Source organism: Ranitomeya variabilis, chromosome 4 (assembly GCF_051348905.1).
Source record: "Ranitomeya variabilis isolate aRanVar5 chromosome 4, aRanVar5.hap1, whole genome shotgun sequence".
Classification (NCBI taxonomy): domain Eukaryota; kingdom Metazoa; phylum Chordata; class Amphibia; order Anura; family Dendrobatidae; genus Ranitomeya; species Ranitomeya variabilis.
The window spans coordinates 744301912-744325476 of record NC_135235.1 but is presented as its reverse complement, the minus strand read 5'-3'; the positions used below and the strand labels follow the sequence as shown (position 1 = coordinate 744325476).

The 23565-nt window shown below is 48.6% G+C and overlaps 3 protein-coding genes across 4 annotated transcripts in view; 1 reads left to right on the top strand and 2 right to left on the bottom strand.

Moving 5' to 3' along the window:
• Positions 1-16874, bottom strand: part of LOC143768073 (uncharacterized) — a 125247-nt gene extending 108373 nt beyond the window's left edge. The window contains exons 1-6 of the mRNA XM_077256755.1: positions 15771-16874; positions 14179-14301; positions 13872-14051; positions 13666-13789; positions 13485-13582; positions 13196-13286 (exon numbers count right to left, since the gene is read on the bottom strand). Coding sequence (XP_077112870.1) covers positions 13196-13286; positions 13485-13582; positions 13666-13789; positions 13872-14051; positions 14179-14256 — 571 coding nt within the window. The 5' untranslated portion in view covers positions 14257-14301; positions 15771-16874. The remainder of the gene's footprint in view (positions 1-13195; positions 13287-13484; positions 13583-13665; positions 13790-13871; positions 14052-14178; positions 14302-15770) is intronic.
• LOC143768048 (uncharacterized) overlaps positions 1-23565 on the top strand; it is an 804459-nt gene that overhangs the window by 406581 nt on the left and 374313 nt on the right. The window lies entirely within an intron of this gene.
• LOC143767103 (uncharacterized) overlaps positions 1-23565 on the bottom strand; it is a 415169-nt gene that overhangs the window by 325607 nt on the left and 65997 nt on the right. The window lies entirely within an intron of this gene.

Here is a 23565-nt window from a genome sequence, read left to right as displayed (position 1 = left end):
GTATATAAGGCAAAATAAATAACCAAAAATGCTCTCCACACCTTGGGCTATGTTCACACGTATTCACTGGGAAATGTCAGTTACATTTCACAACCTTAGCTGGCCATGTAGTGTGTGACACATCATCAGACACATCCTGTTTCATTTATGAAGGAGGGACTCAAAGTCACAAATCACTCACTTGTCCAGCTCAGCAAATATTGAATGGAGGAGATAAAAATAGAATAAAATCTTGTCCTTTATTAGTGCATCATAAAAACAAGCTGACTCGTTTCAGGCAATACTGCTCTTAGTCATAGCATAATAAAAACACATTACAACACAATATATAAAGGCACATAACAGGAGGCTACATCCAATAACAATACATGTCAATTAACCATATATCAAACACCTGAGTACCCATTGGACAAAGACACCCACCCTGCCCAACCTGAGTGTTATACAAATGTTATAGCCACTAAGTCCATATACAATATTGCAAATTCAAATTGTAAGAATGCAACAATACCCTTCACTTATATATTTTGAATGTTGGTTGTGGTTTCACACTCGTGGTAGCATTAGACGGACTCTACAACCCACACAAGTGGCTCAGGTAGTGCAGCTCATCCAGGATAGCACATCAATGCGAGCTGTGGCAAGAAGGTTTGCTGTGTCTGTCAGCGTAGTGTCCAGAGGCTGGAGGCGCTACCAGGAGACAGGCCAGTACACCAGGAGACGTGGAGGGGGTTGTAGGAGGGCAACAACCCAGCACCAGGACCACTACCTAAGCCTTTGTGCAAGGAGGAACAGGAGGACCACTGTCAGAGCCCTGCAAAATGACCTCCAGCAGGCCACAAATGTGCAAGGGTCTACACAAATTGTTAGAAACTGATTCCATGAGGATGGTCTGAGTGCCCGACATCCACAGATGGGGGTTGTGCTCACAGCCCAACACCGTGTCGGACGCTTGGCATTTGCCACAGAACACCAAGATTGGTAAAGTCGCCACTGGCACCCTGTGCTCTTCACAGATGAAAGCAGGTTCACACTGAGCACATGTGACAGACGTGACAGAGTCTGGAGACGCCGTGGAGAGCGATCTGCTGCCTGCAACATCCTTCAGCATGACCGGTTTGGCAGTGGATCAGTAATGGTGTGGTGTGGCATTTCTTTGGAGGGCCGCACAGCCCTCCATGTGCTCGCCCGAGGTAATGTGATGAAAGCAGCCCACAATGGACAAAAACAACATCAATCTCTCACACATGCTCCTAGCCATGTGTCAAGAAGTGACCGTTAGAGAGATCACATCCTACTATATAGGACACTCCAGCATACAATTAAATATACCTGAGAAAAACACTCGGAGTATACGTCCAATTTGAAAAGTATATATACACGTTTTTATTCCATAGAAAGATCATATACAAAATATTGAAACAATCAATAAATAAATATCAGGTAAACAGCGAGGGAGACTGAAAAAAACACCGAAAGTACACGGTGACAGCCCCTATAAAAATCTGCATATATTACATCATAAAGTGCCAACAGTGCATGTCACAGCAAGGGTTTTTGGACTGGATAGTCATTAACTGCATATCATAGATCACACAGTGGGATTAAAATCAGAGTACAGCACACTAAATGCCAATCCCGGTTCCATAGACCTTACCCATCCTGCAGATTCCCAGGGGTTGCCACCAACGCCCGTTTCGTCCCCTGACGAAGCCGATGCGAAACGCGCGATGGAGCATCGGTGGTGACCCCTGGGAATCTGCAGGATGGGTAAGCCACAGGACACTGTGGCTTGCAGAGTAGATGCTGTATCCCCTCCTCTGACTGCCCTTTTTACTTGTTCAATGGCAATCACTCTCATGGAAGTCATGTCACCAGCATAAACCTCCTTGAAGTGTCTGGACACTCCTGATAAAGAGCGTTTATCATTGCTATTACCTGTAGCAGCTCCTGATATACAGTATGTTCTTTAATTCTCTGCTTTTATTTACGTGTGGTCGATCCCAAATATTGCACATTACATGCCTGACAAGAAACCAAATCTATTACAGATCTGGAATTACAATTACCAAAAATGGCATATGGTTAATTGACATGTATTGTGATTGGATGTAGCCTCCTGTTATGTGCCTTTATATATTGTGTTTTAATGTGTTTTTATTATGCTATGACTAAGGGCAGTATTGCCTGAAACGCGTTAGCTTGTTTTTATGATGCACTAATAAAGGACAAGATTTTATTCTATTTTCATCTCCTCTATTCAATATTTGCATGAGCTGGACAAGTGAGTGATTTGCATTTTCACCTGGGAGTCGGGCGGCAGGAACTTGGTGGTGATCCGTGCTCTGCACATGTCTATTGAGAACTGGACTCTAATACGTGTGGTTGGGTGAACTGATGAAATTCTAGTATTTTCAAAGGCACAAAGCCAATTTTTATAGGGCAATCAGGCGGCTTTTACCATTGTTAGAGGTCAATCAGCCGGCTACGCTTTGTTGTTCTCATTATTAAACAGTGGGTCTCCTATACTGTTACTGCCTATGCAGTGAGTGGCAGGGCTTCCAAAAATTAGGACGCACCCCAATACCCCTTTGATGAGACATACAGGAGGGCCTCCTGAAGACAATGTTCCCATTATTAGGAAGTGGGTCCCCCATACTGTTTAACTATGCAGTGAATGCATAGGCTGCCAAAAACTAGGATGCACACCAATACCCCTTGGAAGAGACGTGGAGGAAGGCCTCATAAAACAATGTTCTGTAGTGTGGCTAAGGGTCGCATAGTCGATGGGAGGTATGTGTCACTGAGATAGCTTGTCTCTGATGTAGCCCGGATTGTTTCTCTGGTTCATGAAAGCACTAAGAGGTTCGTTTGTTGCACCTGGGTCCGGGTTGCGGGTAGCCCTGAGACATGGGCAAGTCTGGCTACCCGCATACCTCACCCCTTTGTGTGCTTACAGCCTATATAATGAGACTGTTTAGCACATGGTCTGTGTATTGGGAGGGAGAAGGCCTCCTATGTGTGTGAGGCTCCAGAACAAACCTGAAGTACTGGACATTATCCAAGCCTATGTGCCCACAGGCCTGGAGGAGCAGAGCCCTGCTATGAACATTTATACTTTGTCATGCTTGAGCTAAAGGCTATTTATTTTCTGTTTGTGCTTCTGGGTTTTATGAAGAAATCAACCCACAAGAACCTTTTAAAGGAACGTGTCTCCTGTTTTCCTCCCACTGCACCTGAGCGAGTACAACCCCTACAATTGGTGGAGAATGTGGGCAAGCTTCCCAGCAGAGATGTGAAACTGCTACAAGAAGGACTGCATGTCAAGTCTGTCACAAGCATCACCAGACAAAATGGAGGACCTGCTGAAAAACCTGATCCAATCGCAGCAGCAGCAAGAAACCAACAGGATGTTGTTACAACAGATCTAGCAGGAGCAGCGGCTGCAAGATGCAGCTTCTGGTGACCGCCATCCAGGGCAGGACGAGCGCCCCAACCTCAGGTCCGTCTGATGATGTGCTTGTCCGGAAGGCGGTAAGACAGGCTTTGCAGAAAATTACTCCCAGGGATGATGTTGAAGCTGAAGAACCTGCAGTGGAGAACTGCAGTGGTGAGGCTGAAGAACCTGCAGTGGAAAATTTAAATGTTGAAGCTGAAGAACCGGCAGTGGAGAATTGCAGTGTTGAGGCTGAAGAAACTGCAGTGGAGACTTGCAATATTGAAGATGAACAACCTGCAGTGGAGAATTGCAATGTTGAGGCTGAAGAATCTACAATGGAGAATTGCAATGTTGGGGCTTTCCTGACAGTGTTTGGAAGGGTCACCAAGAGGGAGAAACTCCTACCAGAGCAGTGGGAGAAGGAACTAGCGACATACATCACGGGGGAACCCCAGAAAGCATACTATGATTTAGCTTTTCAGGATGCTAAAGAGAATGGCAAGCTAAAAATGGAGATTCTTGCACGCTTGGGGGTAACAATGACTCTCAGGGCACAGTGGGTCCACCGTTGGGCATATCACCGGGACAAACCACCACTCTCCCAAATGTTTGACCTGTTGCACCTGGTCTAGAGTCCTCTACGCCTGTGCAGATGTTAGAATGGGTGGTGATGGACCAGTTTGTGCACTCCCTGCTGAGGCCCGTACAAACGTGGGTTGCCCAGGGTGATTCCCAGAATGCCGATGAACTGGTCGGACTGGTCGAGAGATACCAGGGGATGGAAGTTCCGTGGGAAAGCAGCCCACTCCATACTGGGGGTCCCAACAGGGGGCAGAGGCACAAAAGGGGGTGGGATGCCCATACTGTTTGCCTATGCAGTTAATGCAAGAGCTGCCAAAAATTAGGACTCACCATAATACCCATTTGAAGAGACGTACAGGAGGGCCTCCTGAAAACAATGTTCCCATTATTAGGAAGTGGGTCTCCCATACTGTTTGCATATGCAGTGAATGCAAGGCCTGGCAACAATTTGGAGGCACTCCAATGCCCCTTGGGAGAGACGTGGAGGAGGACCTCATAAAAAAAAAAATATTCGCATTAGAAAGGAGCGGGTCTCCTATACTTGTAATGCCCATGCACTAAGTGTATGGGCCGACAAACATTTACCCCTGTTGGGTATACATGAACATACTGTATAACCATTTGTTTTGTACAGGCATCATAAACACCATTTAAAAAAAATTACGTGGGTGTTGCGTCACGGACCACGGTCACCCTGGTGATCTGGTGGTGGAGGATGAGGAGAAAGAGGAGGACAACAGCAAGTAGCAAAAATCAGGAAGCGTAAACTCATGTGTGGGTGTGAAGAGGTACATGGGAATAGACCTCCCCCCCCAAAAAAAAAAACCCACTGGAATTGAGTTTATGTTATGCTGCTATCATTCGGTGGTGTTGAGAAATCTGGCCCAATCCAGCCCTTGGTCATTTTTATAAGAGTCAGCCTGTCAGCATTTTCACTTGACAGGCGGAGGCGCTTATCAGTTATAATTTCACCAGCAGCACTAAAAACCCGCTCTGACAAAACGCTAGCAGCAGGGCAGGCCAGGACCTCCAATGCATAGAGAGCCAGTTCATACCATGTGTCCAGCTTGGATACCCAATAATTATAGGGCACAGAGGAATCATGAGGGACGTTAGTACGGTCATCAAGGCACTTCCTCATCATCTTCCAAAACTTTGCACTCCTTGTGACAGTACCCCGCATCTCAGAGCCTGTGCGATGGGAGGGTCTGAGAAAACTCTCCCACAACTTTGCCAGTGTTCCCTTGCCTCTGTTAGACACAACTCCCTGGTTGTCCAACAAACTGTGACCTCTGCCGCCAACGTTTTCCGACTTCCGTGTCCTCACCAAGAGGACGACTGACCATGCTCTCCTCCTCCTCCCTGTCCTCAGGCCTTCCACGCTGAATAGACGGTATGACAGTTGTGCAGGTAGTACCATCTATAGCGCATGAAACTAGCTCCTGTTCGTCCTCCTCCTCTTACTCATTGTCACCCAATCCACATTGGGATGAGATGAGGCTGGGCTGTGTGTAATCACCATGTATGGTTTCTTGCTCCATCTCATCGTGCTCCGATGCAATGCATCCTCTTTTATTGTGAGCAGATAGCGTTTCAGAACACAGAGAAGTGGGATGGTGATGCCAATTATGGTGTCATCGCCGGTCAGCATCTTGGTGGAGTCCTCAAAGTTTTGCAGGATGGTACATATGTCTAACATCCATGTCCACTCCTGAGGTCTTATGTGTGGAGTCTGAACTCAATAACGATGGCCTTGTTGATGCTGGTAGTCAACAATTGCCCTCTTCTTCTTTTCCAGCATCTCCAGTGTAGAGTTCCTACGCGTAGGGACATCACACACCAGTCGGTGAGCCGGATGCTGCAAACGCTGCTGAAGCACGGCAAGGGCGGCACAAGCTGGAGCCGACTTTCTAAAAAGGGCACACAGGCAGCGGACTTTGACAAGCAGCTCCAGGTAGGTTTTTAGAAACCGTTTAACAACGTGGTTAAGCACATGAACCAGGCATGGTACTTGTGTGAGCTCACCTCACAGCCGCCCCCTGGTTCCGGCCATTGTCACACACGACCACGCCTGGTCGTAGGTTCAGCAGGGTCGGCGACACATCTGCCTACTCTTTCAGAGATGTCCACAACTCTTCAGCATTGTGCGGTATGTCACCTAAGGATATTAGCTTCAGCACAGCTTGTTGCCACTTGGCTGAGGCAGTGCTGCAGTGCTTCCAGCGAGTGACTGATGTGGTCATTTCGGAGATGGAGCCTGAAGAGGAGGAGGATGAGGTGCAGGAGCTGTAGACTGTGGGGGCAACCCTGATTGACCTAGGGCCCGCAATCCTCGGCGACTGGAGGACGTGTTCCATCCCAAGGTCTGACTGGATCCCGGCTTCCACTATGTTAACCTAGTGTGCCGTCAGCGAGATGTAAAAGCTCACCGACACAAAAAGAGGACTTAAAGATCCTCCAAAAAATTGAAAAAAGTCACAGAGAAAAATGTAGAGATGTTTACCTGCATATATGTGCATCAGTAATAGGCTGTAAACCAGATGCTCGGCATTGCCTGTGTGAACAACGCCACATACAGACTATTATCGCTTATCTTTTTGTGCACTCATGCCAAACAGCCAACACTGGATTGAAAGTGGTTGTTTCATCGGTATTTTTTGCACCTGTGTTTTTGCCATCATTAATCGTGTCCGCCGCACCCTGCTAGTGCATTTGGTTGGAGGCTTTAGCAGGTAAACATCTCTGCATTTTTCTCTGTGACGTCAGCCAGATGTACCGTCCCTGCCCACAAGCACTTTTCCACGTGTCCATGGTTAGGTGGACTTCCCAGTAACTGCATTGTTGAGGACATGGCTAATGTTGTGCGATACATGCTTGTGTAATGCGAGGACGGCACACCGGGAGAAATAGTGGTGGCTGAAGAACGAGTACCGAGGGACAGCCGCCATCAGGTTGCGGAAAGCTTCCGTCTCCACGAGCCTAAAAGGCAACATTTTGAGCGCAAGCAGTAGTGACATGTGGGAATTTAGTAGTGTGGCCTGTGGGGCATTGGCTGCATATTTGCGCTTGTGATTCAAGGACTAGGGTATGAACAACTGAACGCTGCGCTGGGACAAGGATGTGGACGTGCTTGCTGATGGTGCTAGTTGAGTGTGCAATGACAGGTGCAGGGCAGGAGGCATCTTCGCATGCACCATGGACAATGCACTTGCACGCACAACAGCGGAAGCAGTGCTGTCACCCGCAGACACTGTTCATGGACCCTGGGGTTCGGCCCACAAAGTCGGGTGCTTTGCTGCCATGTGCCTGATCATGCTGGTGGTGGTCAGGCTGGTAGTTTTGCTACCCCTGCTGATGCTTGCCTGGCAGGTGGTGCAAATGGCCTTTTTGGAGTTATCAGCAGAGACTTTAAAAAACCAGACTAGGAAAGACCTAACAGTTGGACTGTCAACTTCCGTCATGTTGGTGTTACGGGGAACGGTTGCCCGCCTTCTGTCTGTTGCCACCACACTGCTTCTTCCTGCCTGTTGGGGTGCTACGCCTCCCTCCCCGTGTGCTGCTGGCCTCACTTTGCAAGACCCTGCCAGCCTGGGTCAGTTACTAAATCATCCACCACCTCATCTTGCACTTCAGCACCCTGGTCCTCCTCCTGACTTACTGGCAATTGTGTCTCATCATCGTCCACCTCTGGTGACACTTTCCCCACTATCCCCTTCGTGTGACCGTGGCTGCTCAAATATTTGGGCATCGCTACATGTGATCTCCTCTTGCTCAGCTTCAAATTGACCGGGCGAGAGGCCTGAATATATAAATGGAAAAGTGAACAACTCTTCGGAGTCTCCAAGTGTGGGATTAGCTGTCTCCAGGGACTCGGCATTGTGGGAGGAAGGAGGATCAGGGTGAGGAATATGTGGTCCAGACTCACGGCTACTGAGACTTGACAGTGTGGAAAACAGGGTGGTGGTGGTGGTGGCAAAGGGACTGGAAGCATTATCCGCTATCCAACCATCAACCTTTTGACCCTGCCCTGGGTTCAAAAGTGGTGTGCTGCGGTACCCTATTAATTTGGACAGGAATGTCGGGCAAGAAGATGTGGGCGTTTCTTGCGGCACAATTTCAGCTTGCCGATGGCCACAACCTCTGCATGCACCATCACCATCATGTCCAGCTTCCCATTCCTTGCCACACGCCTTGCCCATTTTAAATGGAAGACAATATTTTCCACGTTCTGTACAAATGGCTGAATTTGGAGTCATTTTCCCAGGGCGGGGGAGGGGGAGCGGCAGCTGTCACATCATACTCACCTGCTCCCGGCGCGGTCTCTGCACTTCCCTGCTTCTCTGATGGTCTCCACCGCCCACAGCTCCTCCTGTGCTCAGCGGTCACGTGGTACCGCTCATTAAAGTAATGAATATGGACGCGACTCCACTTCCATAGGCGTGAAGCGCATATTCATTACTTTAATGAGAGGTAACATGTGACCGCTGAACACAGGAGCAACCTACCGGCGCGCGCCGGAGACCATCGGAGAAGCAGGGACTTGCGGAGAGACCGCGCCAGGAGGGGGTGAGTATAACGGGGGACGGTGAGCCATGCAATATTCACCTGTCCCCGTTCCACCGCCGGGCTCGGTCTGTCCGCGTCCTCTGGCTGTGACATTCAGGTCAGAGGATGCGATGACGTGGTAAGTGCGCGCCCTGTGCCTGAATAGTCACTGCAGAGAGCCATAGCGGCACGAGGCGGTGGAACGGAGAAAGGTGAATATCACAAGTGCCGGGGGCCTGAGCCAGCGGCGACTCACGAACCTGGCCCCCGTATCACGCCGGTGTCCCTGCCTGCTCAGGACACCGGCACTCAGCGCCCAGCGATGAGAGGCGAGTATGTCTTTTTTTTTATATATATATTTTTTTTTAATCGCAGCAGCATATGGGGCATATTATTCTATGGATATACATTGGGGTGAGACGCAGCAGCATCCACACACCACCCAGGTATTATGTGATTATATGCACTTTATTCATAGTTATATGATAGCACTAGGCACACAGGTACCTTAGTGTTTTAGGTCTATATGTGGTAATATGGGAAACTGATTTTTTGCCAAATTGAATTATTCAGTCTTTATAATTAGCACTTTGCTTTAACACTGACTTAGATTATTTTCAGTTGGCTTCTCATAGTTTCCACGTGACCACATCATTTAGTGTTATAAATTATTCTATGTGAATTGGTGTGTGTTTTCCTGCTGAAGGTCCTTAGTCGTTTTTTGAGGCATCCATTATGTATTAATAACATGTTTTTATATATTTTTCTGTGTAATAAACTTTTTGGATTTTATTTCATACACTTCTTTGTGCCTTCATTGGTTCTTGGTATAACATATTCTATGGAGCATCTTATGGAGCCATCAACCTTTATGGAGCAGCATATGGGGCATATTATGCTATGGAGCATCATATGGGCCATCAACCTTTATGGAGCAGCATATGGGGCATATTATGCTATGGAGCATCTTATGGGGCCATCAACCTTTATGGAGCAGCATATGGGGCATATAATGCTATGGAGGATCTTACGGGGCCATCAACCTTTATGGAGCATTATTAGGGGCATATTATTCTATGGAGCATCTTATGAGGCCATCATTAACCTTTGTGCAGCATTATATGGGGCATATTTTAATATGGAGCATCTTATGGGGCCCATCATGAACTTTATGGAGCATTATATGGGGAGTATTTTGTATGGAGAATGTTATGGGGCATTATATGGGGCTCCTAATTCAATATGAATATTCAAAAACATTTAACCTACTGATGTCTCAATCAATTTTACTTTTATTGGTATCAGGGGCGGATTATAATAGGGTAAATCTGGGCGGTAGCCCAGGGCCCAGCGGTGTGGGGGGGCCCTCGGCTACCGCTCAGATTGCCTGCCGCCAGTCATGGCATTACTGCCCTGACTTGCTTATGGGCCCGGCGGGCAGAGAGGGGGCCTGCATCGGGGGCCCCGTCTCATCTGCTCACCAGGCCCCTACCGGCGCTGCGGCAGTTTCACCTATTGACCTGCGGGCGCGCGCCCACACGTCAATAGTTAACAACAGCCGCCAGCCAATTGGAGGCTGGCAGCTGAAGTCGGCCGCAGGCGCAGCACACACGTCGCCGGCATCTGACGTCATTGTCAGTCGCCGGCGAGTGAGAGCTGCTGGAGGGAGCTCGCCGCTGGAGCATGGACAGGTGAGGATAACTTTTTTTTTTTCTTTGCGAATGGCCAGATTGCTGGACATACTGGTGGCAATATTGGAGACACTTGGGCAGATTGCTGGATCATGCACTGGGGGCAATATGCTGGACAGACTAGGGGCAATATTGGACACACTGGGGCAGATTGCTGGACACACTGGGGCAGATTGCTGGACACACTGGGGCAGATTGCTGGACACACTGGGGCAGATTGCTGGACACACTGGGGCAGATTGCTGGACACACTGGGGCAGATTGCTGGACACACTGGGGGCAATATTGGAGACACTAGGGCAGAATGCTGGACAGACTGGGGGCAATATTGGAGACACTGGGGCAGAATGCTGGACAGACTGGGGGCAATATTGGAGACACTGGGGCAGAATGCTGGACAGACTGGGGGCAATATGCTGGAGACACTGGGGCAGAATGCTGGACACACTAAGGCAGATTGCTGGACACACTGGGGGCAATGCTGGAGAGGAGACACTGGGGCAGATTGCTGGACAGACTGGGGGCAATATTGGAGACACTGGGGGCAGAATGCTGGACACACTGGGGCAATATGCTGGAGACACTGGGGCAGATTGCTGAACACACTGGGGCAGAATGCTGGACACACTAAGGCAGATTGCTGGACACACTGGGGGCAATGCTGGAGAGGAGACACTGGGGCAGATTGCTGGACAGACTGGGGGCAATATTGGAGATATTGGGGGCAGAATGCTGGACACACTGGGGGCAGGACTGGAGGCATGGGCAGAATGTAGATACGGGGCATGATTGGAGACACGGGGCAGAATGAAAGACATGGGGCAGGATAGGATCATGGGGCAGGATGGATACGATGGAGACAGATGGGGCAGGATGGGGAGATCATATGGGGTAGAATGGATACTCATGAGGGCAGGATGCGAGAACATATGGCTGGAGCCAGGAATGAGATACACGGGGCCAGGGTGTGGGAATATTATTACCATAGGGGCTAATTAAGGGATATTATTACTGCAGTGATGTATTTATTTTATTTTTTGAGTATATTGTTTTAAATGGGGGGGGCGGTCCTGTTACTGTGTAGAGTGACACTATGTCGCCTTTTTTTCTCCATGTGGTGTAATGTAGAAGTTGGGAAAAATTAAGTAATGTGTTCTGCAAGCGGAGCTCGAGATAACTGTTATTTCCTGCAGAAACGAGTCCTGGCTGGAAGAAATGATGGCGGTCTGTGCTGGATGAAAGGTGAAGGACTTCAGCTAGAGACGTCACTGGTGAGTCAGTGTTACCTATACACTGACACTATACACTGTATACTATATACAGAGGTCCTGGGTATAATGTCACCAGTGATCACTGTATTACCTATACACAGACACTGCATACTAAGTATAGATCTCCTGTGAATACTGGCACTTATGGTGATAGTATTGTGCTTTTTTTTTTTTTTTTTTTTTTATCACTGATCAGTATTGTAGTATTCAGTCACTATGTGGTGGTAACGTGGTCTGGAAATGGTGTTGCGGTATTTGTCCCTTGTATGTGCTATTTGGTCACCATGTGGTGGTAATATGTGGTCTTGACATGGTGTAGCGGTATTTGTTCCTTGTATGTGATATTATTCGGTCACTGTGGTTGTAATATGTGGTGTGGTCATGGTGTAGCGGTATTTGTTCGTTGTATGTGATATTATTGGTCATTTTAAAAATTTAAAAATAAATCAAAATATACCTAAATTGTATTGCATATTTTAACAAATATTTATTAGGTTACAGTACAGTAGGGCCCGGCCAAAAGTGTCTACCGTGTTCTGGTGGCGGCTTACAAAATCTTTGTCACATGACCCCGTCACATGACCGGGGGGGGGGGGGGGGGGGGCCAGTGTGTCTGAACAGCCCGGGGCCCTGGCTACCCTTAATCCACCCCTGATTGGTATCTATTTTTATTTTTGAGAGAGGAAAAATAATCTCCAGCATGGATCTTCTAAAAAAATCAATTTATTGGGAACATTTTAAAATGCAAACATTTGCAAAGAAGAGACCACCTGGGGGTCTCAGGTGGTCAACGCCGACGCGTTTTGACAATCAGGACTAAGGCTAAATGCAGATTGTATCTGATACAAACTTCAAAGCACAAGATTAGAAGGGCTGTTCGTATGATGGTTCAGCTTCAGCACCAGTATCTACACTACAGGACTCTGAGACGTTGTACTGTGCACGCTCACGCCTGGACAAGCACTCTCTCCCTCCAATAACAACTGTCACCGAGCTGTGCAATGGCGTCAGTGTGACGAGCCTGACACCGCCTACCTTTTTTTTTTAATAAACCCTGATGATGTCTCAAAGCCAGTAATAAGAGAAATGCCACTACCAAGATGGCTACAGCATTACAGTGACCCGCAGGCAATCCCTGCATGCTTTTTGGCTGTGTAACAGGCACCACACATGCGGGGTGGGGAATAGAGTTGGAAATCGAGCACCGGCTAATGTTTGCCGAGAAACAGGCACCAAGATAATCAAGTGATATCCGAGTATCACAGAGCACATTCGCTCATACCTATTCAGTATTCTAGAAAGCCAACAGCATCATTATCCTCCTCTTTCTCTTAGAAGATCATCATAATATTTTTCTTCAAGTGATTTTCTAACTTGTCAGCACATTCTATGTACACTGTTATTTGGCTTTGTAGTTTACAGATCTGGGCAGGTAACTGTCAACGTCTCCTAATCCCTTGAGGTAGGACGATCCTCCTTGTTTTAAGTTTAATAGGAAAATGCTTTCACAAAATCATTTGAACATGACGGAGGAGAATGTTATTCTCTAGAGGCAAAATGGTGATCACACAATTGTGATACGGCCGAACTACACGACTGATAAAGCAGCCACAGCCGGTGACTGGGAAGAATCTGTGACTTCTCTGCATTTAGTGGTCACTACTCACCTGGGTAGTCATATGTAGGAATCTCCTCTTTACGCCGCTCATCATCCCTCACATATGTCTCTGTAGTATTATTATGGGTCAGATCTTCACCCTGAAACAAATATTGTAAAAGTCACAGACAGATGGAGAAGTCACATCTATGATCAGCTCTAATCCTGCCATCTCCACCGTTCTCATTACACAAGTATAAAACATAGAATACTGGTGGATAAAACAAGACTGAGCACAAGACCTTCACCAGCGTCTACACATCATAGGGGAGATCTCATGACACCTTCTCTCCATCTACCTGATGATCCTGAGGAACATTGGGATCTTCCTGTTTACCGTCCTGTGGAAGAAGAGGATGAGGACATCTCTCTGGTGTTGTCCTCTTACTGGATAGATCTGGAGGAAACACATACAGGGACTGAATTCATTCTTTACATACAGATAATTATAGGCCGTGTGTATTTAGTCCTGTCTATTACCTGGTGATGTGAGGGGCTGAGGAACCTCCATCATGACATCCTTGTACAGATCTTTGTGTCCTTCTAAATACTCCCACTCCTCCATGGAGAAATAGATGGTGACATCCTGACACCTTATAGGAACCTGACACATACAATGATACCGTCATCCCCCGATCCCATACTAACGTTACTGTATAATGTCCCAGCATTCCCAGCAGTGTCACCTCTCCAGTCAGCAGCTCAATCATCTTGTAGGCGAGTTCTAGGATCTTCTGGTCACTGATGTCCTCATGTATCAGGAGGTGAGGTGGCGGCCCAGTGATTGAGCTCAGGGGTCTTCCCCATCCCTCAGACACAGGGTCCTGACAGCGCTCACAAGAGGTCTTCTTCAGTACTGCATAATCCTGGTTATGAAGAAACATTAATAAATCTCACTACAGACATTTCCAGAGTCCTCACCTCTCCAGTTCTGTCCATCTGTTATTCCCATAGATAAGAATGATGTAATGTGACATCATCAGAATCTCTCACCTCTCCAGTAAGCCGGAAGAGGATCTCTAGGGTGAGGTGTAATATGCTCTCCGCCATCTTGTCTCTGTCCATATCCATCCTTGATGATTAATTCCTAATATATAAGATGTCCACTGAGAGGATCTGATATTGCAGGGAAATGAACAGGAAGAAAGAAAATGAGCCAATGTAACATCATAAAGAATGACAACAATGTGAAACATATCATGAGATAGAACGTGTAGATGTTGTATTCTCTAGTCGTATACGGACTGGAACACAAGTTGAATTACTGACTAAGACATCTCCTCCATGCTCCCAATCACTGGCTACGTTGGCCACTGCTTCGGCAACTGATTAGCTGTAGGAATCACAAGTTTGTTGGGACTGAGCAGGATGTGCTGCAAAAGACCAAAGAATATGGAGGTCTGCAGAGACCAGCTGTGGCTGTGAAAAGTCATGTCCTCTAGACAAGATGGAGATGGAAAGAAAGACGACTCCAGAGAAGATGTAATCCATAAGTTACCTGGATCTAAATCTTCATTGTATGGTCCACAGTGTGATGATGGCTGCTAATAACAACTCCATGTATCTTCTTACCATTTTTAAGGACATACTGGGAGTTGTAGGGTTGTAAATTCATGTGATACAATGGTTTATGGGGCTGAATTGATATTACAATTGATTGTTGTACTATGCTTGCTTTTTGTATTCAAGTACTCTTGATTCTGGTCAAGCATTCATATACCTGTGGTGGTTCTGGTGATGTAGTCAAGTACTGATGGTGGGTCTGTTCATGAATTCATGCACTGATTGTGGTTCAGATAATTACCTCGATATTTAGCCAGCTCTCTGCCTCAGACTAGTGCAAATTGTAGCATCTTGCTCACTGGTGTATGTTTGCCGTGTTTCACTGTGCTTGGTGCTACTGCTGCCTGACCTAGGACCGTGCTCTGAATCTGTGTATTTTCAACCTTTGCTTGATCCGCTATCTTCCACTTATTTTGACGCCTGGACCATGACCTAATGATTTTTTTGTATCACCCCTTTGTCTATGACGTACCCTCCTGGCTCCTGACCTTGGATCTTTTGATTACCCAGCCTCACGGCTTGTCCATGAGTAGTGACTAGCATCACAAATATACAGTGTATGGGGGGATGGCGGTAGTGTGGGAACATTATACTGTGTGGGGGAATGGCTGTACTCTGATACTTCAATCTCAGAACAAGGTTCCATAGGTTGTACTATGATGGTGAATGAAGGACTGTCTCGTCTATATTCATTTCATTCCCTCTTTTTAGGTTTTTCAGGTTGCCATTTGTGGACTATGTTGTAATCCATGGAGTCCTTCGAACCAACATGGCTTTTTAATTTTTTTAATAATTTGGTGGGGGGGAGAGTTGTTTTTTAAAAAATAAAATATTTTTCTGAGTATTTTGTTTTCTTTCAGCTTACTGGGTTAGTAATGGGGTTGTCTGACTGATGTCTATAACGGGCTGAACAGGAAAACTAGAGTGGACCCTCTGGACCGTGCAGACCTAGAATAGAACAGACCCCTATACAGGGACCGTCAGGAGCAGGCCCAGAGGTCAGTTACCCACGGTGAAAGTACCAAGAGGGACGGCTCCAAGAAGGAAGAGACGAGAGTCTGCTGATGCTGGAGAGGAGGTTCAGGCGGGAGACCCGGGTAGTCAGAGGACAGTCAGGAGGACTGGGAAGCCGGAACGGAGGAAGGCTGAGGGAAAAACAAAAGGTAAAATTAGAAACTAGAAAAGGGAATGACTGGGAACTGGAAAGGAAACTAAGGAGGCAAGAACGAACGGAGAGACAAAAACGTAGACACTAACGGAGAGAGTACACGGTACTGGAACGGGAAGGGCCAGACGCAATAGCAAGGCTATGACAATCAGGCACCAGGAAGCAGGAGAGCCTGCCTCTTATAGCAGAGGCAGGAGCGGGATAGGTTACTGGGAAAACTGACCTTGGTGACCCCAGTAAGAAGAAACAGGAAAGATAAGCCTGCGCTCTCTGGAGAACCCAGAGCACCTGCGCAGACTTTGCATACCCCCAGAAGAACAAGGCACTGGAAGGGACGGAGAGGCATTGACGCGCCCGGACCCGGAAATAGAACGCCGGGAACGCGCTGCAGCAGGGAAAGAAGGACCGGCGCGCTCAGACCCAGAGACAGAGCGGCTGGAGCGCGCAGCGACAGGAGCTGACACCACGACAGGGGAGAGGGAGCGGACGTGCCCGAGCCCAGCAGCAGAGGAGCGGTGACGTGGAGCAGTGATGGCGGTAACAATGTCCCTCCAACACTAACCCCTAGGATTGATGGCATCTGACATAAACCCTCAAAATATTACCCAGATTGCCAATGCACCAGGGCAATTGGGAAGAGCCAGGCAAAGTGGCAGAATTGGCGCATCTAATGTAATGCACTCCTTCTGGGGTGGCTAAAAGCTGATATTTGTAGGCTGGGAAGGGGCCAAAATCCATGAACCTTCCCAGCCTGACAATACCAGTCCCCAGCTGTCTGCTTTACCTTGGTCGGTTATTAAAAATAAGGGGGACCCCACATGATTTAAATTAATTAATTTAATAAGATTAAAAAAGGTTCAATAAACCCTATAGTGCCACATGCAAAGGCACTAAAAAGTGCAACTTTATAGTATTTAGGTGGGCTGACATTAATCTAAGCTCTCCCTCCTATAGCGACTTTCCCTGAACTGTTTACTGAGAATGGTGTACTGAGCATCGCTTCACCGGGTCTCCTATAAGACCAACATGGCTATAGAATTACCATGTATGGCGGCCAATCATTGCATGTTTAGTGGCTGTCTACGGTTATGTTTCCATGGTCAGGAATGGCTCAGCATTTGCTTAGTATTTGACGCAGGTGAAATCTGCACCAAATCTGCATCTAAGGTCAATGTCAGGTCACCTGCGTTTTTTTCATTACATGCGTTTTTTTGTCACTTAAAATAAAGCTAATTGAAAGTTGGCTTCTGGGAAGGAAAAAAAAGCTAATTTCCTTTTTGCAGATATATTGGTGTATGTTCCCAGAGTCAGTAAATGCTGCTTGCTGGACGCAGCGTACATACGCAGCGTAAAACCCGCAGCGACCGGATGTTACAGCATAGTGGGCATGGGATTTCAAAAAATCCCATGCCCACTATGTGTGCACCGATGCCCCCCGGCTTACTACACGTGTACTAATTTCAATAAGGTCTTACCGGAAACCAAGTTATCTCCCGTGGTCATCTACAAGCTCTGCTACATCTGGATGTCAGGCATCCAGATGTAGCAGAGCTGGAGTCGTCGTGGGACACTCGTTATTTAGGACTACGTCGGAACAGAGAGTATTTGTGTTGGTTTATTATTTTATTTTTATTACAGGAGATTGAGGGCATTGCAAGGATTAGCTGAATAATAAAATGGGAAAACTGTGTGGTGTTATATTTCACTAAAATACTTTATTTTGGCTGTGTTTTTATTTAACCTGTAACAACTATAGGATTAGTAATGGATAGGTGTCTCATTGACACCTCTCCATTACTAAGCCGGGCTTGATGTCACCGGACACTACACAGGTGACATCAACCCCACAACTATTACCCACTTGCCACCGCTACAGGGCAGTGGGAAGAGAGTGGCTAAGTGCCGGAATTGGCGCATCTTAGAGATGCACCATTTCTGGGGTGGCTGAGAGCTGGTGTTTGTAGCCCGGGGGGGGGAAATATCCATGGCCCCTTCCTAGGCTATTAATATCAGCCCTCGGCTGTCTGCATAGCCTTTGTTGGCTATTATAGGGAGACCCCACGTCATTTTTCGGGGGGGGGGGGGGGGGCGTTTTAATAGCCAGTAAAGGATAAATATACAGCTGTGATCTGATATTAATAGCCTGGGAAGCTCCATGGGTGTTACCCCCTTCCCAAGCTATAAACATGTATTTCTATGCAGCCGCACATTCCAGTCATGAGTGCCATCGGCAGCGCGGGGTGCTGATGTGAGAGACTTGTGCGAATTTCTCGCATCACACTTGCAAGAGTGGCACCGGCCTGTCACGTACTTCCAGGTGTGACACAAGATTCACCCTTATGTAAATTAGTACACATGCATAACAAGCTGCGTTTCCACAGTTATTAGACATGTGACTAAAAATTAGATGCGGTTTTACCGCATGATAGTCCATGGTAAATTTAAGCTGAGGGGACTGAGCGTCTCCGCATCGTAAATAGAAGAGCTGCGGTCTGGAAAGATGCGCCGCATGTCCATTTACGCAGGACTGCCTCTTGCGTCTTTGAATGCATAGTGGACATGGTATTTGTTGAAATCCCATCCACTATGCTGTAACATCTGGACGCCGTGGGTTTGACGTTGCTGATGTCAGCTGCGTCCAACCTGCAGCTTTTACAGACTGTGTGCACATACCCTAATATATCTGCAAACAGGAAAACACTTTTTTCCTCCCAGAAGCCAACTTTCAATAAGCTTTATTTCAAGTGACAAAAATATTTGCCGCGGCAAATTTTAGGCCACGCCTCTGACCACACCCATTCATAATTAGTCACACCCATATCCACGTCCCAACCACACCCATTTAGCACTGCCGATCACACTGTTTCATATACAATAATTATAAACAAAAAAATATGGCCACACAGTGCCCCATACTGGATAATGGCCACACATGATGCTCCATACTGTACGATGACCACACATGATGCTCCATACTGTATAATGACTGCACATGATGCTCCATACTGTATAATGACTGCACATGATGCTCCATACTGTATAATAGCCGCACATGATGCTCCATACTGTATAATGACCACACATGATGCTCCATACTGTATAATGACTGCACATGATGCTCCATACTGTATAATGACTGCACATGATGCTCCATACTGTATAATAGCCGCACATGATGCTCCATACTGTATAATGACCACACATGATGCTCCATACTGTATAATGACTGCACATGATGCTCCATACTGTATAATGACTGCACATGATGCTCCATACTGTATAATAGCCGCACATGATGCTCCATACTGTATAATGACCACACATGATGCTCCATACTGTATAATGACTGCACATGATGCTCCATACTGTATAATGGCCGCACATGATGCTGCATACTGTATAATGACCGCACATGATGCTGCATATTGTATAATGACCGCACATGATGCTGCATACTGTATAATGACCGCACATGATGCTCCATACTGTATAATGACTGCACATGATGCTCCATACTGTATACTGGCTGCACATGATGCTCCATATTGTATAATGACTGCACATGATGCTCCATACTGTATAATGACTGCACATGATGCTCCATACTGTATAATGACATACAGGCACGCAGCTCACACACAGGCACGCAGCTCACACCCACGCTCACACACAGCTCACACACACGGCTCACACACATGCAGCACACACACAGGCACGCAGCTCACACCCACGCTCACACACACGCACACAGCTCACACACACGGCTCACACACACGCAGCACACACACAGGCACGCAGCTCACACCCACGCCGCTCACACACATGCACACAGCTCACACACACAGCTCACACACGCACGCAGCTCACACACATGCAGCTCACACACGCAGTATCACACATACACATGCAGCATCACAAACGCAGCTCAAACACATGCAGCCATCACACACGCAGCCATCACACACACAGCCATCACACACACACACGCAGCCATCACACACACATGCAGCATCACACACACATGCAGCATCACACACACATGCAGCATCACACACACATGCAGCATCACACACACATGCAGCATCACACACACACATGCAGCATCACAAACACACACATGCAGCATCACACACACACACACACGCAGCATCACACACACACACACACACGCAGCATCACACACACACACGCAGCATCACACACACACACGCAGCATACACACACGCAGCACACACACGCAGCACACACACACGCAGCATCACACACACACACATGCAGCATCACACACACATGCAGCATCACACACACATGCAGCATCACACACACATGCAGCATCACACACACATGCAGCATCACACACACATGCAGCATCACACACACATGCAGCATCACACACACACATGCAGCATCACACACACACACACGCAGCATCACACACACACACATGCAGCATCACACACACACACACATGCAGCATCACACACACACACATGCAGCATCACACACACACACATGCAGCATCACACACACAAACACACACACACATGCAGCATCACACACACACAATCTCCTCTGTGGTGCAGGGGCGGCTGATCTGCCCATGCGCAGCTCTTCAGTTTCTCCTGCTCACAGCTCTGCACTGTCCCGGCACCTCCCCCGTCTCTCCTTCTCTGCCGGGATAGCAGATAAGAGCAGGAGAAGCCGGAGCTCCGTGCACACACAGGAGGTATGCTGAGTCGCTGACCTTTCATCTGATTGCTGCTGGCTCTCTCCCTCAGAGTGGCAGCGCCGCACAGGGGGCGGGGGGGGGGGGGGGGTGGGGCGGGGTCGGTCGGGAGGTGACCCAGCTTTTATACAAAAAAAAACAAAAAACATCCACAAACCTAAGTTACTCAGGTGCCGCCCCCTGCATTGTCCCCGCCCTAGGCATGTAGTGCGGGACAACAAAATGTCCCTCCCGGGGCTGACTGTCAAAATCAGGACAGTCCCGTGGGATCCGGGACGGTTGGGAGGTATGCAAATCCTGGGCCAATCCTGACAGTGGAAACATACCCTAACGGAGAATCTCCAACACCGACCTCCACGCGCAGAGCCGCACTCCACATAGAGAATAGTGGAGCCTCCAGCACCGACCTCCACCCGCAGAGCAGCACTCCACATAGAGAACAATGGAGCTTCCAGCTCCGACCTCCACCCGCAGAGCCACACAACTCATAGGGAATAATGGGGCCTCCAGCACCGACCTCCACCCGCAGAGCCGCACTCCACATAGAGAATAATGGAGCCTCCAGCACCGACCTCCACCCGCAGAGCCGCACTCCACATAGCGAATAATGGAGCCTCCAGCACCGACCTCCACCCGCAGAGCAGCACTCCACATAGAGAATAATGGAGCCTCCAGCACCGACCTCCACCCGCAGAGCCGCACTCCACATAGAGAATAATGGAGCCTCCAGCACCGACCTCCACCCGCAGAGCCACACTCCACATAGAGAATAATGGAGCCTCCAGCACCGACCTCCACCCGCAGAGCCGCACTCCACATAGAGAATAATGGAGCCTCCAGCACCGACCTCCACCCGCAGAGCCGCACTCCACATAGGGAATAATGGAGCCTCCAGCACCGACCTCCACCCGCAGAGCCACACTCTACATAGAGAATAATGGAGCCTCCAGCACCGACCTCCACCTGCAGAGCCGCACTCCACATAGAGAATAATGGAGCCTCCAGCACCGACCTCCACCCGCAGAGCCGCACTCCACATAGAGAATAATGGAGCCTCCAGCACCGACCTCCACCCGCAGAGCCGCACTCCACATAGAGAATAATGGAGCCTCCAGCACCGACCTCCACCCGCAGAGCCGCACTCCACATAGAGAATAATGGAGCCTCCAGCACCGACCTCCACCCGCAGAGCCGCACTCCACATAGAGAATAATGGGGCCTCCAGCACCGACCTCCACCCGCAGAGCCACACTCCACATAGAGAATAATGGAGCCTCCAGCACCGACCTCCACCCGCAGAGTCGCACTCCACATAGAGAATAATGGAGCCTCCAGCACCGACCTCCACCCGCAGAGCCGCACTCCACATAGAGAATAATGGGGCCTCCAGCACCGACCTCCACCCGCAGAGCCGCACTCCACATAGCGAATAATGGAGCCTCCAGCACCGACCTCCACCCGCAGAGTCGCACTCCACATAGAGAATAATGGAGCCTCCAGCACCGACCTCCACCCGCAGAGCCGCACTCCACATAGAGAATAATGGGGCCTCCAGCACCGACCTCCACCCGCAGAGCCGCACTCCACATAGAGAATAATGGAGCCTCCAGCACCGACCTCCACCCGCAGAGCCGCACTCCACATAGCGAATAATGGAGCCTCCAGCACCGACCTCCACCCGCAGAGCCGCACTCCACATAGAGAATAATGGAGCCTCCAGCACCGACCTCCACCCGCAGAGCCGCACTCCACATAGAGAATAATGGAGCCTCCAGCACCGACCTCCACCCGCAGAGCCGCACTCCACATAGAGAATAATGGGGCCTCCAGCACCGACCTCCACCCGCAGAGCCGCACTCCACATAGAGAATAATGGAGCCTCCAGCACCGACCTCCACCCGCAGAGCCGCACTCCACATAGAGAATAATGGAGCCTCCAGCACCGACCTCCACCCGCAGAGCCGCACTCCACATAGAGAATAATGGAGCCTCCAGCACCGACCTCCACCCGCAGAGCCGCACTCCACATAGAGAATAATGGAGCCTCCAGCACCGACCTCCACCCGCAGAGCCGCACTCCACATAGAGAATAATGGAGCCTCCAGCACCGACCTCCACCCGCAGAGCCGCACTCCACTATGGCTGCTCTGTGCGCACAGGACCTGTGATGAGGTCACAGGAGGGGAGGAGTCAGTGGTCACATGATCAGGGGCCTCAGTGTTTGCAGGACTCTGCTGTGCTGGTTGTCATGGTGCTGGATGAGGGGCAGTTTCTGTGTGGGGTCAGGAGGGGTTTACAGTGTGGATGTAGCGGAGCCGTGTGTGTACGAGGTGTGAATTTGCGACGTCTCTATTAATCTACAGGCACAGTCGCAGAATGTAGGGGGAGGGCAGATCTCTCGCTCGATGAGGTGAAACCTTTTGATAGCGTGGAGTGGCAGTACTTGTGGTCGGCCATGAGGGTCTTGGGTTTCGGTCCAGTATTCCTGTCTTGGGTGAAGCTTTTATACTGCAATCCATGTGCCAGAATTACAATAAATGGTTGTAGGTCAGAGGCTTTTGCGCTGTGTAGGGGAACTAGGCCGGGCTGCCCCCTGTCCTGCTCGCATTGGTGATAGACCCCCGGCTATTAAACTCCGGACTAGTGGGGAGATAAAGGGCTTTGTGCATCGCTCTGTGGAAGGAAGAGTGGCATTGGATGCAGATGACCTGTTGGGATTTCTTGAGGATACAGAGGAGTCAGTGATAAACGCTATATCTATGATTAACCAGCTTGGGTATTTTTCGGGGCTTCGTATTAATTGGGAGAAATCTATGTTGATGCCAGTTGATGAACTTTCTCAAGCATTCAAAGTAAGTCAAACAAGACAAAGTGGGGAAGGGGTTAAATATTTGGTCATTCAAGTTTCAACAAATGTTAGATC